The following is a 17447-nucleotide window of genomic DNA, read 5'->3' as shown; positions in this document are numbered from 1 at the left end:
CAAAAAAGTAAAAATTCTGCTCAAAATATTTTCAAATTGTGTAAAATTCTGCATATTTTATCTGTCGAAATAACAGAATGTAATCACTCCAATTTCAATTATTTTTGGTCATTTATTTCAAAATACCTGTCAGCAAGTATGCCTGTAACAATGCAGACAACAAAAAAGAGTCAGAAAATGATTTTTTTCACAAAATGATTCCTTATGAGACATATTAATACAGAACTCTGAGTAATAATTCATTTAAATTATAATACAGAACCATATTTCCCACACCCCTCAGAATCACTACAAAGGCTTGGGGGAGCCAGGGGTAACGGAGGAGTTGAGGGAGAGGGAAGAAATTGCTGAAAATGTGTCTGGGTGTGAACTTGGAGGGTTGTTGAGTATGGGCGGGTAAAATATGGAACAGGTTTTCTGCTGAGAGGGACTGTTAGGGATACCCTGGCTGACCCCTAGCCTCTCCCATTCATTCAGGAACATCTGCCCCTGTCCACCCCCACACAGACACCCACTCCCCACCATCCCTATGTGGCCCTGACCCACAGCCTTTCATCTCTGTGCCCCCACTCAGCCATCTCCCTCCCCCATGTGGCCCTGCACCTCCACTGCCATTCAGCCCCTGCACTAGTCTATCCTCCCAAACTAGCATTTGCTGAAAATGTGTCTGGCCCCACAGCAGTTCCATGCTCTCTGTCTCCCCATAGCCCCGTCTCCTGACCTGCCCCAACAGGTGCTGTGAAGAAGGCAGACTCTTTCTCTTCCCTCGCTGGCTGGGAGGTTCTGCTCTGTTCTAGCACCACAGAGCTCTCTGGTGGGCAACAGGTGGACCTGAAGCAACATCCCAGCAGAAGCTTTTTTCTGTGCAAGATTTTTTTTAAAATGCATGTGTAAGCGTGCAGGACTCACTCCTGTGTCGCCTCCTGCTGGTCATCTCCAGGAATTAGCTCTCCAGCCATTGGAGCATCCTCTGCAGGCCGTAGTACCACTACCGCTTGGCCCCTGTGTCCCTCCTGGGCCAGGTGCCCTGTTATCTGGGGTGATGCCCCCTGGCAGTAATGCCTCACAGCCTCAGGGTCTCCCCCTCCCAGGGAAGCCCCCACCCACTATCCCCACTTCGCCTCAGTGTTAGGCTACTGCCAGTCCCCATCTGGCCCCCCGCTCACTGGGGCGGACTGCAGTGTAAGTCACTCATCATAGGCAAAGGGGATCAGACCTGCTGCCTCTGCCTACCCACAGGCTGCCCCCTGCAACCCTCAGGGCCAGCTTTAGGCCAATTCAACCAATTTCCCTGAATTGGGCCCCGCGCCTAAGAGGGCCCCACTCCCAAGCCCCGGTACGACATACTGGCGTGGCCCGGCTTCCCCAGGGGGAAATTTAAAGGGCCTGGGACTCCCAGAAGGGGCTGGAGCCCCAGGCCCTTTAAATTGCCACCAGAGCCCCACTGCTGGAGCCCTGGGGTAGGGCTGCCGGGCTCTGGGGGCTATTTAAAGGGCTGGGGCTCCAGCTGCCTCTGCTGCACCCCCTGCCCGTACCACCCTCTGTCCTGCCCACAGCCAGCCCCTGTCTCCAGCCAGCCCTGCACCCCCTGCCCGCAGCCAGCCCCTGCTGCACCCCTGCCCTGCCTCCAGCCCCACACCCCCTGCCCGCACCAGCTCTGCACCCCGTGCCTTGCCCGCACCAGCCCCGCCCCCCCTGCTCTGACTGCAGCCAGCCCTGCACCCCCTGCCCACAGCCAACCCCTGCCGCACCCCCCTGCCTGAAGCCAGCCAGTCCCGCACTCCTCTATCTCCAGCCCTGCCAACCCCTGCCACACACCCCTGCGACCCTGCCTGAAGCCAGCCATTCGCCCCACACCCCCCTGTCTCCAGCCAGCCCCACACCCCTTGCCCTGCCTGCAGCCAGACCCTACCTCCAGTCAGCCCCTGCCCTGCCTCCAGCCAGACCCATGTCCACTGGTGCCCTGCAGTTCCCAGGGAAGTAACCCTGCACACCTGCTTCAGTGAGGGGGGCAGAGAGAAGCTGGGACCCACACATGTGCACACCACCCCAGGGAATGGCAGGGACCCACACATGTGAAACAGAGCTCATTAATAACCGATCAACAGCATATATGACGCAATGTGCATAATATATAATTTTATTATTTATATATGTATGGAAAGTAAATAATACATGGAAGAAATGAAAGGCTTTTTTTTACATTTTTTTTTTTTGTTAGTCATCCCTGCCGGGGCCCACCGAAAATGTTCGAATTGGGCCCCGCACTTCCTAAAGCCGGCCCTGCCAACCCTGCACCTATTTGGCCTGTCATTAGGCTTGCAGCCTGGGGCTTTCCAGGCCGGAGCTTCCAGCTCCTCTAGCCCTTCCCCAACCTTGCTCCAATCTAGGTTCCTTGCTTGGCACCTTGCAGCCAGGCCCTTCTCCCTCTACAGGCAGAGGGAGACTGTTTGGGCTTCTGGCTCGCAGCCTCTTATAGGGACCAGCTGGGCCTGATTGGGGCATAGCCCCAGCTATTACTGCCTTCCCCAATCAGCCCAGGCTTTCCTTCCCAGCCTCAGCCCTCTCCCAGGGTTGGCTTTAACCCTTTCTGGGCCAGAGCGGGTGACCACCCTGCTACAGCATGACTTATTAATTATGCACATGCACAGTGCACAGAATTCCCCCAGGACTACTCAAAACATGAGCCTTTGTCACTCGCGCTACACGACCACACTCCTAGGGGGCAGCACTAGTCCCCCATTATCCTCTCACACTAAGCAGCCCCTTATGTTGACCATATTTCCCAAAGAGAAAACAGGACATCCCCCAGCCACTTGCCCGAAGGTCCCCCAGTACGAGGTTGTCGCGTGCCACTGGAACCCTGCACAGGCCCCCTCAGGTCTCAGAAGGCTGTCACCTGTGCCTGGAATGCTGTCTCCCTCCCTCCACAGCTCTGCCTCAGCCCCTGTGGAGGGCTGGCATCTCCATTCGCCTCCCCTGAAATTCCTCTCCACCCCACTTCCCCACTTTTTTGACAGAAGTGGACAGGCCTTAAAAAAGGAACTGTCCTGGCCAAAATGGGATGTATGGGCACCCTAACTTTGACATCTGCTAGGATGACTACACCAGCTCTATAACAGAGGGAGCCCCTGGGAAAGGCTTTTCTGCAGCAGCCCATCCATCAGAGGAATAATTTAAGAACATAAAAATGGTCATATTGGGTCAGACCAATGATCCATCTAGTCCAGTGTCCTGTCTTCTGACCATGGCTTGTGCAGCTGTGTCAGAGCAAATGAACAAAACAGGGCAATTACCGAGTGATCCATCCCCTGTGATCTGCTCCCAACTTCTGGCAGTCAGAGGTTTAGAGACACCAGAGCATGGGGCTGCGTCCCTGATCATCTTGGCTTATAGCGATTGATGGACCTGTCCTCCAGGAACTTATCTAATCCTTTCTTTGACCAGTTATGCTTTTGTCCTTCACAACATCCCTCGGCAATGAGTTCCACAGGCTGACTGTGCATTGTGGGGGAAATACTTCCTTTTGTTTGCTTTAAACCTACTGCCTATTAACTTCATTTGGTGAACTCTGGTTCTTGTGTTATGAGGAGTAAATAACACAACAAAGAGACAACTAAGGGGGATATGATACAGCTCTATAAAATCATGAGTGATGTGGAGAAAGTGAATGTCTCTGTCCAAACCACATGCTCCTGTAGACCTGTCAAAGGCTTTCTGAAAGTTCAAATACAGTATATTCCCCGGATCACCCTTGTCCACATGTTTGTTGTTGACTCCCTCAAAGAATTCTAATAGAGTGGAGAGGCATGATTTCCCTTTGAAAAGTTGTGTGGATTCCTCCCCAACAAAGTGTGTTTATCTATGTTTCTGATCATTCTGGTCTTTACTATAATTTCAACCAATTTGCCTGGTACTGAAGTTAAGCTTAATGGCCTGTGTTGCCAGGATCACCTCTGAAACCTTTTTGGAAAATCAGCACTACATTAGCTATCTGCCAGTCATCTGGTACAGAGGCTGATTTAAGCTATAGGTTACATACCGTAGTTAGTATTTTTGCAATTTGATATTTGAGTTCCTTCAGAACTCCTGGGTAAATCCCATCTGGTACTGGTGACTTATTACTGTTTAATTTCTTCCAAAACCTCACGTGATGTTGCGCTCCATATGTTTTATGGAAATATGCTTATGAATGTGAATATGATGTAACAGGAATATACTTTATGCAAAAGGTCTCTTGTAAAGTATCATAACAACGGTTATAACCTACTGAATATATTACTCCTATTTGTATGCATGTATCATTCTTGTATCTGAAGCTAGAAATATGAAGTATAACTCTGAGGTCCTATTGTAATTATGCAAAGTGTGGGCCATTAATGGTGGTTTAGAATCTTGATGGCTCCCATTGACACAGACAATTGGTTGTAAATGGTTTATTTACCTGCAAACCTTTTTGTGTACATGTTGGCCAGGAAGAATGGAGACTAGGGGTCTTAAAGTGACATGGACCATGTCACATGATACTGGAATCCATCTTAATCCTTGTTCTTTTCCATTAATGAGGCAGGGGTGGGGACAAGGACAGACAAAAGATTCCCACGTTGCACCAGAGCTATAAAAGGAGGTAGAGCAAGACAAAGGAGGCTTCCAATCATGAGAAAACCCCGGTTTACCACCTGTGATGTCTGCTAGATCTAACAAAGACTGTACAAAGGTAAAGGATTGGGTCCAGACTAGGAAGGAGGCTGGTCTGTGAAAGAAACTTATTGGAACATCTCTGAGAGTAAGATATTTCCTGTAATCAGTTTCTTAACTGGGGACTACGAGGGCTGGAGAGCCTCATATGCTGAGCGAGTGTCAGGGGATCCAGCCAGTCTCCCCAGTCATAGTCCAGGAGGTCTCTGAGTCTGGTGACTTCTGCCAGGACCAGCCTCTGTCATACCAAGGGGCACTCCGCCACCTGCACATGGAGATGGGGGTTGTGTAGCAGGGGCTCTGAGAGGAGATCCGCCCCCTCAGTGGCCGCCATGGACCTGGTCGCCAAGACCAGTTTCCAGGTCCGGAGGAAGTCCTGGTAGAAGACTGGCAGCCCGGAGAGGTCTCGTGGAAGACCACTCGGATGGAGCTAAAGGAGCTGCTGTGAGGAGGAGTGCCAGAGCATGGACAGGACTAGCTGGTTGAGCACCAGTGCCCTCCCCCACATATCATCTGGTGCATAAACCTGTCAAGCTCTATGTGAAAACTGGTTGAGTTGTTTGCCCCATCTTCCCCCTGTTGGGAGGCTGTTCCAGAACCTTTGTCTTCAGATGGTTAGAAACCTTCATCTCCTTTCCAGCCTGAGTTTACTCCTGGCCAGTTTCTCCCCATTTGTTCTTCTGCCAACATAATACTCCCCTATCTCACCTAACACATTCTCAGATCTCATACATCTTGTTCACAGCTGCATCACATCGTGGCTCACAGTCATCCTGGGACAGACTAATACATCCAGGACTTTCTCCTCCTCTGTCATTTCCAACATACACTTGGCTGTATAAAGAGGGGTGTGATGACTAGAACTAGGGAGGTGGAGGACCCCTGTGTATGGCATTGGTGAGACCAATGCTGGAATACTGCGTCCAGGTCTGGTGCCTAGATTGAAAAATTGGAGAGGGTGCCGAAAAGAGCCCCACAAATGACTGAAAGGCTGGAGAAAATGCCTGACAGTGACAGACTTCAAGGGCTGAAGCAGTTTAGCTTACCCAAAAGAGACAGAGCTGACTTGATGACAGTGGACAAGCACCTTCACAGGGACAAAATACCAGGTACTAAAGGGCTCTTTAATCCGAAGGGAAAGGTATAACAAGAGTCAATGGCTTGAAACTGAAACCAGACAAACGGAATTTGGAAATGAGGCATACATTTTTAACAGTGAGGGTGACTAACCACCAGAACAAACTCCCAAGGAAGGTGGGAAATTCTCCTGCTATTTCCAAACTAAGACTAGATGCCTTCCTGGAAGATCCGCTTTAGAGGAACACAAGTGATGTGTTAGTCACACGCAAGTCATTGGGCTCAATACAGGGGTAAATGGGTGAAATTCTACAGCCTGTGATATACAGGGGGTCAGACTAGATCAGTGATTCCTAAACTTACTTGATCGCTCCCCCCCCCCCATTCTTTGTGTGTGTAAGAGTGTACACACACCCCACCACCCAAATACATACACTGATAAACGCAGGCGCGGGGATTTATTTGAATCAGTTGGGGTTTTTTTTCTCTTGCACGAATGAGCCAACGATCCATTGTAATGACAACAAAAACAAAACTGCGATTGTAGTTCCTGTTTACAATGAAATGTGCACATGGTGCCTTAGCAAACAGCTTCACGTTCAGATGGCACTGACTTTGTATAATGCCGTGCAACCTTAACAGAAATCTGTCAAATGCACTGCACCACCTACAGACAAATGCACAGCACTGACTGAGGACCGGATCAGTCTGGAGGAATCAGCTGTGCCACTTACTCATTGCTGCGGGTAAAATGTGCACAGAAAGGTTTTTTCCTTACAGCTTCTTACTCCCTCCCCCCCGAATATATTCGGCACTACCCCAGGGAGGCCTTCCCCCAGTTTGAGAACCTCTAGACTAGATGATCTAATGGCTCCTTCTGGCCTTAAATTCTATGAATCTAAGAATTATTTGCTAGAGTGGATCATTCCCACAAAATGGGAAATGACTGCCTAGGTAGGAGTACTGTAGAAAGGGATCTGGGGGTCATAGTGGACCACAAGCTAAATATGAGTCAACAATGTAACACTGTTACAAAAAACCCAAACATCATTCTGGGATGTATTAGTAGGAGTGCTATAAGCAAGGCACAAGTAATTTTTCTGCTCTACTCCACACTGATTAGGCCTCAACTTTAGAATTGTGTCCAGTTCTGGGTGCCACATTTCAGGAAAGATTTGGACAACACTGAAAAAAGCACAGAGAAGAGCAACAAAAAATATTAAAAGTCTAGAAGCCATTACCTATGAGGGAAGATTGAAAGAATTGGGTTTGTTTAGTGTGGAGAAGAGAAGACTCCAATTTCGTAGTGTAGACATACCCTGAGAGGGGACATGATAACAGTTTTCAAGTACCTAAACGGTTGTTACAAGGAGGAGGGAGAAAAATTATTCTCCAGTCCGGGGACTGTGCTGAAACTGGTGGTGTCCCTGTGATACCTCAACACTCCTCCCAGAAATCCACTACCTACCCCTCACTCTCACCCCCCAAGTACCCTCAGATCTGCCACAGACATCAAGGTGTTGGGAGTCATGGGGATTACCAGAATCCAGCTGTCACAGGTGGCTGTGGTAAGAAGCCTTTAATAGACAAATGTGAGAGATGTTGCTCTGTGAGACCCTGATAGAGCTCTGATCTTAGGGTCTCAGAGTATCTGAGTATCTTCAATGTATTTATCCTGCCGCCACCCCTGTGAGGCAGAGCAAGGCTATTATCCACCTGTGCATAGGTTCAGAGACAGCCAATAGCTTGGCCACGTTCTACAATCACACATGGCAGGGAATCAAACCCATCTCTCTTGAGATTCTGAGCAGTGCCAAGCCCACAGGCCCAGCCTTCCAGCTTCCAGCGGTGACACGCCCGGCTGCACAAGCAGAGCTCCCCACTGTGCTGTATAGAGTGGGGACGGCAGGTAGCCAGTTACAGAGATTTGATTCGCTGGCCTGTTCTCCCCCTGCCACAGAAGAGTTTAGAGCAGCCGTGGAGTTGGGCTGATCTACGCCTGATCGTAAGGGCTTCCAGGAGCACAGGACACTCTGGCCAAGTCCCCGCTGACAGATGCCACTGCAGAGTGCCCCCTTGGGTCGTGAAGTAGCCCTGCTCTTCCCTCTAAGATCCTTGCAATGACTTACTCTCAGCTTGGGATACTTAAAAGAGGAGCCCCATTTGTGGGGTCACATTAATTCAGTCTTCTCCAAAACACAGGCTCTCCGACCCGCCAGCCCCATCCTCCTTCTTTACTCAGGAACACCCCAACCGTCCTACTTGCTGGGGTCTCCGTTCAGACTGGCCGGACCCCCTACTCCCTATTTTCTTCTGAAGCCCCACCCCCTCTCTTGCCACTAAGCCCTGCCCCCTGCACCTTCACTTTCTCTGAAACTCTGCCTTCCAGCCAGGCCAAAGTCAGGCCATGGTAAGAGCTGTCACAGGCACCCAGGCTGCTGTGGAGAGCCCCAGACTCTTCACCTTCCCTAGGTTATATGCCCTGGGTGGGGGTAAAATGTGGAGGGTCTGGGGCTCCTCACAGTGGCTCTGGCTCTCTGGGCAGCTCTTACCACAGCCTGGCTCTGGCTTCCAGCCTGGAAAGGGGGTAGATTCTTGGGTAAGCGGAGTCGTAGAGGTACGGTTTTGGGGGAAGAGATGGGGCAGAGGGAGGGACCACAGAGAAAAGGATCCATGATGGAATAGGTAGCCGTGACTGTCACTCGTGTTTGTCGTCTCCCGTGTCACCAGCCCGGGAGAGAGGTGATGAACTGACCCTTCACTTGACGAATGCCCTGATTATCCTCACACGAAGATGTTTGCTTTTCACACTGTACACAATTGGATTTATCATAGGTGGGACCAGCAAGTAGACATAGCCGAGGAGAATCTGAAACAAGTGAGAAGAGTTGTTCCCGAATCTGTGTGTCACAGCCAGGCCGATGTCTGATATGTAGAAGAGCAGGACGGCACAGAGGTGGGAGACGCAGGTGTTCAGGGCCCTGAGGCACTCCGTGTGGGATGCGATGCTCAGCACTGTTTTGAGGATCATCACATAAGAGAGGAAGATGAGGAACGAGTCCAACCCCACCGTTAAGAGTTTAACACACAAGCCATAGATGCTGTTGACTGTGAAGTCCGAACAAGCCGCCTTCATGACCTCTGAGTACAGACAGTAGGAATGAGAAAGGACATTGGCTCGACAGTATCTGAACTGTTTCAGGAGAAAGGGGAGTGGGAATATTAGGGCCACCGATCTTAGCACAACTACCAGTCCCATCTTAGCTATTCTCGGTGGTGTTAAGATGGAAGCATATCTCAGTGGGTTACAGATTGCAACGAAGCGGTCAAAGGCCATCAACAACAGCACAGAGGATTCAATTTTTGAAAGTGAGTGGATGAAGAACAGCTGGGCAAAACAGGCATTGAGACTGATTCCCCTAGAGTTAAACAGGTATATGCCCAGTATCGTCGGCATGGTGGATATCAATAAGCCAAGGTCTGTGATGGCCAACATGGAAAGGAAAATGTACATGGGCTCATGGAGGCTTGGATCTGTTTTTATAATGAACAGAATGACTGAATTTCCTACTATCGAAATAACATACACTAAGCAGAAGGGGATAGAGATCCAGAGATAAATTTCTTCCCGCCCAGGTATCCCGGTGAGAAGGAACACTGCAGAGTTGAAGTTGGTGTCATTGACAGCTGACATAATGTACTGGGCAGGTCCAAGGAGTTTTTACCTTTCCTTCCTAAAAAGAAAAAATAACAGGAGACTCGATGATATTTAATGAGACATCATTCTGTTCTCAGTGCAAGTCTAGAGATTCCCAGGAGCTCAAGGAAGATCAGCAAAAACATGGTCTTAAATTTACACCACCAATAGGAAGATAGGCACAGCCAGACTGGATCAGACCTGTAGTCCATCTAGCCCACTATCCAGTGGCCAGTTCCAGGTGCTGCAGAGGAAGGTGGAAGAAGCCCTGCAATAGCCAGCTATGAGATAACCAGCGCCCAGGGAAAATTTCCCCCTGACACTCACTAGTTAGACATATTTTGTGTTGTGAATTTTTTTTTTGTAACTTATTACCCATATAAACATCCACTCCATCATTGAATCCTGCTAAGCTCTTGGCCCCATTGATATCTTGTGGTTGGGAGTTCCACAGCTTACTTGAGCACTGTGTGATTTTTACAGTGGAGACCTCTACACACACACACCCTTTCCGGGCCTCCACTTCTGAGTGTGGCCCATTGTACTGTTGACTGAATCCAGATAGTTCAATCATCTTACAGGCTTCTCATCATCCTCACAGGAACTGCATCCTCTCCTCATACAAGGGTCTGTAGATAGCTGGCAAGTTACAAGCTGCCACAGACAGTTAGTTCAGCTGGGTTGGGGAGAGGATGGCATTGCAAATGGGTGAATATGAATACACTAGGTTTGCACTAATATCCAGTTGAGTGTGCAAGTTACTTGAGCCATGCTTGTGTAACAGGTGATGGGCATAAATTACATACAACCACGATTACACTCCCCTTTCTTGCACCTCAGCTCTACTCTTTGCTGAAACACTGACCAGTGGTTCTGGTCTCTCGGGACTTTTTGGAAAGTCTTAGGTGCTTATGTTCTTGCACATGTATTGCATAGTGATTGAATGGACAACCCTGAATGTAAGTGTTAGAAATAGCTTCTGCCCAGTTACCAGGAGATAGTATCATGCAATGGTTCACTGAACAAAGAAATAATAGCACAAACGCATTGCAAACAGTATTTGGAGAACTTCTGATATGCTTTCTAAAGCAAAAGCCATTGAACAGTAAAATTCCCACTACTCCTTCCTGCACAGTTTCCAGCAACTCTTTCTATATACATGCAAGTCATGAAAGTTTAGTTTGTAATATTTGTATTACAATAAAAAGTTTTGGCATAACATTAACACATCTGTACTTTAATAAACATATGTCAAATCATTTTTTCCCCTCTCCTCTTCTTTCAGAGATGATTTCTCAGGTTAGTGGGACTTAAAATGTAGCGTCTGTCATCTGGATTTCTTCAGAACCTGAAAATTTTGCAGTGTCTGAGCCCTCATTCAGTCACTTGTCAGCAAACAAAAGTGTAGTACAGTGGTCTCCAAACTTTTTTGATCGCACACACCTATGAGTAAAAAAATTTTGAGCATGCACCCCCTGCCACGCCGGCTCTACCAAAAAACAAACAACAACAAAAAAGCCGCTCGGACGGAGAAAAAAAAAAACCTCCTCTTGCCGTGCACCCCCAAGGATACTCTTGTGCACCCCACTTTGGAGACCACTGGTCTAGTAACTCCCCTGTCCCTGGGTTAATAGCTGACTGGTTCTCCTCAGGTTCTGTTCTGTCAGTCTGTAGCCTGTATCTGGAGTGGAAACAGGCTTTGGGGTCAGCACGGAAAACGTTCATTCCCTGAGCAATCACTCTCTAGTACATAGTAACTCCAGCACCTGTTATTTAGCCAAAATGAGGGTTTGCAAGAGGTGGATTTCAATTTCAAATACATGAGTATTCATGGAAATGGAATTTCATTTCCCACAGGAAAGTAGTCTATTGCTTGCTCGCTCTCTCTCTCTCTCTCTCTGACTGTCTATGTCCTGCGTTCCTAAAATACGTAGTACCCAGGAGCGATTTTGTGACAGACATGAAGCTGAGCTGTCATAATGAAAGTGTAAGTTAAATTTAATTCTTGGGATGTTTCCTGTAGACCTATATTAATAAATAAAAATAAATTGAGATATTCTATCTCCTAGAACTGGAAGGGAAAGTCATTGAGTCCAGCCCCCTGCCTTCACTAGCAGGACCAAGAACTGATTTTGCCCCAGATCACTAAGTGGCCTCCTCAAGGATTGAACTCAAAACCTGGGGTTTAGCAAGCCAATGCTCAAGCCACTGCATTATCCCTTCCCCCCTAGCTAGTGGGATGTTTATGTTATGTTAGGTGAAACCAGTCTAGTTCTTCTTAGTTTAATAGCAACCAGCTGGAAAACAAGCAACAGCTCAAGAAAAGCCATCACTCAGTAACCCCTCTGGGGATGTTGAGAGACAACGCCGTAGATACAACTTGGGAAGACCTATTTACAGGTTCAAACCACATTACACAGTGTGTTTTGCAAGTGTTGCAAGTCTGTCCAGAGGTGGGGCAGCTGTTGCTGAGAAGCTCTTCAGCCTTCAAGGACAGACACCTCTGGGGAAATCTGAAGGCTCTTGGCCTGTCTGGGTCCCTGTCAGAGTGGGAGGGTTTGGGGTCAGAGACATGTACAGACTGTTGTTTGAAAATCCTCTTGTTCTCCCATGTTACACTTTATTCCTAATATTCAGATTAAACAGTATTTTGGTTTTAAGAAGGCTGACTGGTCACTCATCTCACCACTAGTCACAGACTTCCAAAGGAAAGAACCACCAGTGGCGAACCCACTTGGATCTGCTGGGCAAGCACAGTTGATTTGCAATGTGCTGTAACCCAGGGACTAGTCTGAGGGTGGGAGGGTGGCGGGATTCCACCCCATGAGAGGGAAGGCTATGAGGCCTGACATCTGGTTCTCAGAGACCAGAGGGGGACAGACATGCCAGTAGCCCTGTAACTCTGAGGAGTATCTATATGGTAGAAGTGCTGGAGCCCTCAGCCAGTGAGGAAATAGAGCATATTTCTATCGTCCCTGTTACCATAGAACAACGCAGCCGCCTTCACAATCGATCCAGAGAATAAAACCTTTGGAAATGCATTTGCTGATTAAATGTCCAGGAGGACATAAGCCTAAGGTGATTTGGGAACTAGCCACTGATATTCCAGGCAGTCTCCTCTCCTCTCCCTCAGCCCCTGGCAGGATCAGGCCCATGGTTCACGGCACCTCTAGAAATGGGATCCTTTGAGAAATCCTGACTTGGGGCATCGGGGTTTTAACACTAGCAGGTATTTGTGCAGCTTAAACAACCCATCGTGGAGCTTGGTCAGATGTAGCGGAGGGGTTCCCAAGCTACCTAGGGTCCTTCAGCCCTGTCACTGAGTTACCCCGACAGCCCAGCTGAGAGCCCTCTGCTGCTGCACAGAATATCTGCAAATGGAAACAGCTCACAGTCTTTCCCCTTCACTTCACATTTTAAAGATAGTGAAGCTTACCAACGTACCCAATTCCTGCTAGACGTGGAGCTGCTGACACCAGAGGTCTTCACCCTAAAGGACAAGGAGTCATCGGAGAGGTTGCAGGGCAGCAGGCAGTATCTGTTCAGATAGGAAGGCAACTGTCTATATGAACATGCCTGCACATTCCCTTGGGGGCCACTTGGCCATCAGGGAAGCTCAGCTTCTTGGCTTCGTGTGCACCAGCTTTAACCCCCGTCACGGCCAATGGCAAACTGCAGGAGGCCAAATCACAGGGGATGTGTGGTGGTGGTAATCAACTGGACTGCAGCACCAGCCGTGCTGCAGGCTCTATTCCTGGAATCCGGGCTTGCCATCACTGTTTGCATTATTCAGATTAGTCACATGTCTACCTTGGGGGTGGCCTAGTGGTAACAATGAAGCTGTCACCACTGTAAGGTTGCTGAAAAAAAAAAAAAAAATAAAATAGGACCAGAATTCTCCCCTGCATTACGAACCCAGGTGCAGGCCAGGGAAGGGAGATTCCACAAGGCTCCTTACAGGGAAACTTCCCTCGGATAGTTCCAGGGGGGGAGGTCCCTTCCCTTATCCTTGAGCAATAAACAGAGGGACTCAGGATCCTGGGATCCCAGAAGTGAGGTACAGATCTCAGTGATCCACTGGTACCTAGACCTACCCATCCTTTGTGCCTCCACAACTGCTCTAGGACCCTCTCCAGCTCCCTGCTAGCACAAGCTCATCAGAGATGTGCTACCAGGGTCTGTCACAGTAGCCATTGCCTGCAGGATCTGCTGCAGGGACGTTGCCCAGGGTGGAGGTGGCTGCACAGAGATGGGAGGGCTGGTTAGAGTAGCTGATGGGCACAATGCCCCAGCCATAGACTGGGCAGGAAGTTTTCAACTTTCCATGCCCAGAGTTCAGCCAGAGACTCCGTCAGTGCCACCTTCATTAAAGTTATGAAGACGAGGCAGATGAAAAGCCTCCAGTTTCTCTTGGGGATCCAGGAACCCACTCAGGTCTGAGGAGGCTGTCACCGTAGGCTGGAACATTGCCCCCCTTCCAGCTCTGCCTTACCCATCTGTGGGGCCTGGCATTCCTTCAGGGGACAGGACTTAAAAAAGTGACATATGGTCACCCTACCACGGGTGTCTGCTAGGGTGATTACACCAGCTATATAACAGAGGAAGCCCCTGGAAAAGGCTTCTCTTCAGCAGCCCATCCATCAGAGGATTTAAGAACAGAAGAATGGTCATATTGATTCAGACCAATGGTCCATCTAGCTCAGCGTCCTGGGCACAGAGCAGGGCCATAGTGGACAAGCAACTCCATATGAGCTCCTAGTGTGATGCTAAATGGGCCCAATAGGGACATGAGACTGAAAGGGACCTCCTGGGTCCATAAGCCCAGTCCCCCATTGTGACAGGCAACCCCGACATATCGCCCAGTGCATAAACCTGTCAAGCTCTATCTTCAAACGCTGTTTTCCCCCACTTTTTCGTTGGGCAGCTGTTCCAGAACCTCCCTACTTTAATGTTCAGAAACCAACTTCTCTTTTCCAGCCTCAGTTTGCTCTTGGCCAGTTTGTCCTCATTTGTTCTTGTGCCAATGCTGTCCTTTAGCTTCAGGAGCTTGTCTCCCTGCCTGGTGTTTCCTCCTCCCAATGTATTTATAGAGCAATCTGATCCCCGTGCAGCCTGTATTGTCTTACGCTGAACCAGCCAAGTTCTTCCAGTCTCCTCCAAACGTCAGACCCTCCCTGACGCTGACCATCCTACGAGCCCTTCTTTGCCCCTGTTCCAGTCTGAATTCTTCTTTCTGTAATACGCGCGACCAGAATTTTACATAGTTTGCCAGAGGAAATCTGACCAGTGTCTGTTATAAGGATAAAAACAACGAGAAGTCCGGTGGTACATTAAAGACTAAGATTTATTTGGGCATAAGCTTTCGTGGGTAAAAAACCTACTTCTTCCGATGCATGTAGTGAAAACTACAGATGCATTAAATATAATACACAAAGAGAAGGGAGTTACCTTAGAAGTGGAGAAGCAGTGATGGTTCAATTGAAGGGCCAATTTGGTCAGGGTGGATGTGGTCCATTCCCAATAATTGATGAGGGGGTGTCAATACCAAGAGAAGAACAGGAGTACTTGTGGCACCTTAGAGACTAACAAATTTATTAGAGCATAAGCTTTCGTGGACTACAGCCCACTTCTTCGGATGCATATGCTCTAATAAATTTGTTAGTCTCTAAGGTGCCACAAGTACTCCTGTTCATCTTTTTGCGGATACAGACTAACACGGCTGCTACTCTAATACCAAGAGAGGGGAAGTAGCTTTTGTAGTGACCCAGCCACACCCAGTCCCTATTCAAGCCCAAATGAATGGTGTTAAATTTGCAAATGAATGTTGATTCTACAGTTTCTCTTTGAACTCTGTTCTTGGAAGTTTTTTTGTTGAAGAATGGCTACTTTTAAATCTGTTATAGAATGTCCAGGGAGACTGAAGTATTCTCCTACTGGCTTTTGTATGTTACCATTCCTGATGTCTGATTTGTGTCCATTTATTTATTTACGTAGAGCCAATCCGGTTTGGCCAATGTAAATGGCAGAGGGGCATTGCTGGCACATGATGGCATATATCACATTGGTAGATGTGCATGTGAATGAGTCCCTGATGGTGTGGCTAATGTGGTTGGGTCCTATGATGGTGTTGCTTGAGTAGATATGGGGACAGAGTAGGCAACAGAGTTTCTTACAGGGATTGGTTCCTGGGTTAGTGTTTCTGTGGTGTGGTGTGTAGTTGCTGGTGAGTATTTGCTGCAGGTTGGGAGGCTGTCTATAAGTGAGGACTGGCCTGCCTACCAAGGTTTGTGAGAGTGAGAGATAATTTTCCAGGATAGTTTGTAGACCGTTGATGATGTGCTGGAGAGGTTTTATCTGGGGGCTATATGTGATGGCCAGTGGTGTTCTGTTATTTTCCTTGTTGGGCCTGTCCTGTAGTAGGTGATTTCTGGGTACCCGTCTTGCTCTGTCAATCTATTTCCTCGCTTCCCCAGGTGGGTATTGTAGTTTTAAGAATGCTTGATAAAGATCTTGTAGGTATTTATCTCTGTCTGAGGGATTAGAGCAAATGTGGTTGTATCTTAGAGCTTGACTGTAGAAAATGGATCATGTGATGTGTCCTGGATGGAAGCTGGAGGCATGTAGGTAAGTATAGCAGTCAGTAGATTTCCAGTATAGGGTGGTGTTTATGTGACCATCACTTATTTGCACTGTAGTGTCCAGGAAGTGGATCTCTTGTGTGGACTGGTCCAGGATGAGGTTAATGGTGGGGTGGAAATTGTTGAAATCCGGGTGGAATTCTTCAAGTACCTCCTTCCCACGGGCACATATGATGAAGATATCATCAATGTACTGCAAGTAAAGGATGGACGCTAGAGGACAGGAGCTGAGGAAGCATTGCTCTAAGTCAGCCATAAAAATGTTGGCATACTGTGGGGCCATGCAGGTACCCATAGCAATGCCACTGACTTGAAGGTATAAATAGTCCCCAAATCTAAAATAGTTGTGGAGGAGGACAAAGTCACAACGCTCAGCCACCAGGTGTGCCGTGGCCTCATCAGGGATACTTTTCCTGACAGGTTGTAGTCCATCCTTGTGTGGAATATTGGTGTAAAGAGCTTCTACATCCATGGTGGCCAGGATGGTGTTTTCAGGAAGATCACCAATGCATTGTAGTTTCCTCAGGAAGTCGGTGGTGTCTCGAAGATAGCTGGGAGCGCTGGGAGCGTAGGGTCTGAGCAGAGAGTCCAAATAGCCAGGTAATCCTGCTAAGAGTGCCAATGCCTGAGATGATGGGGCATCCAGGGATTCCAGGTTTATGGAACTTGGGTAGCAGATAGAATACCCCTGGTCGGGGCTCTAGGGGTGTGTCTGTGTTGATATGTCCCTGTGCTATAGTAGGGAGTTTCTTGAGAAGACGGTGTAGTTTCTTTTGGAACGCCTCAGTGGGATCGGAGAATAGTGGCCTGTAGAATGTGATGTTGGAGAGTTGCCTGGCAACGTCTGGTTCATAATCTGATCTGTTCATAATGACTACAGCACCTCCTTTGTTGGCCCCTTTGATTATAATGTCAGAGTTGTTTCTGAGGCTGTGGATGGTGTTGCATTCTGTATGGTTGAGGTTATGGGGCAAGTGATGCTGTTTGTTCACAATTTCAGCCTGTGCTCTCTGGGGAAGCACTCTATGTAGAAGTCCAGTCTGTCATTTAGACCATAAGGAGGAGTCCACGCAGAATTCTTCTACTTGTAGGGTTGGTAGGAAGGTTATAAGGATATTAATACATCCCAATCTTCCCTATCTCACCTGACACATTCTAGGATCTCATTTGCTTTCTTCACTCCTGCATCACACTGGTGGCTCACAGTCAGCCTGGGACTGACTAATACATTTCCCCTCCTCGGTCGGTTCCAATTTACCCATGGCTGTATAAATTGGCACGTAGTGAGTCGAACTAGGGAAGATTGAGAACTGACTTGATAACAGTGTACAAGCACT

General features: G+C 48.3%; 1 protein-coding gene across 1 annotated transcript; it reads right to left on the bottom strand.

Annotated features, from left to right (window-relative positions):
* Window positions 1-8533: 8533 nt before the first annotated feature.
* Window positions 8534-9469, bottom strand: LOC101937697 (olfactory receptor 51G2-like). The gene has a single exon (XM_005311416.4). The coding sequence runs from the start codon at window positions 9467-9469 to the stop codon at window positions 8534-8536; it is 936 nt and encodes a 311-aa protein (XP_005311473.4).
* Between the last annotated feature and the right edge of the window lie 7978 nt (window positions 9470-17447).

The sequence above is a fragment of the Chrysemys picta genome, chromosome 1 (assembly GCF_011386835.1).
Source record: "Chrysemys picta bellii isolate R12L10 chromosome 1, ASM1138683v2, whole genome shotgun sequence".
Classification (NCBI taxonomy): domain Eukaryota; kingdom Metazoa; phylum Chordata; order Testudines; family Emydidae; genus Chrysemys; species Chrysemys picta.
Note: the sequence above shows the minus strand (reverse complement) of the source record. Positions and strands in the feature narration are given on the sequence as shown.

What these genes read in the sequence shown, in the direction of transcription:
- LOC101937697 (XM_005311416.4), bottom strand. Translation starts at nt 9,469, where the DNA reads ATGTCAGCTGTCAATGACACCAACTTCAACTCTGCAGTGTTCCTTCTC.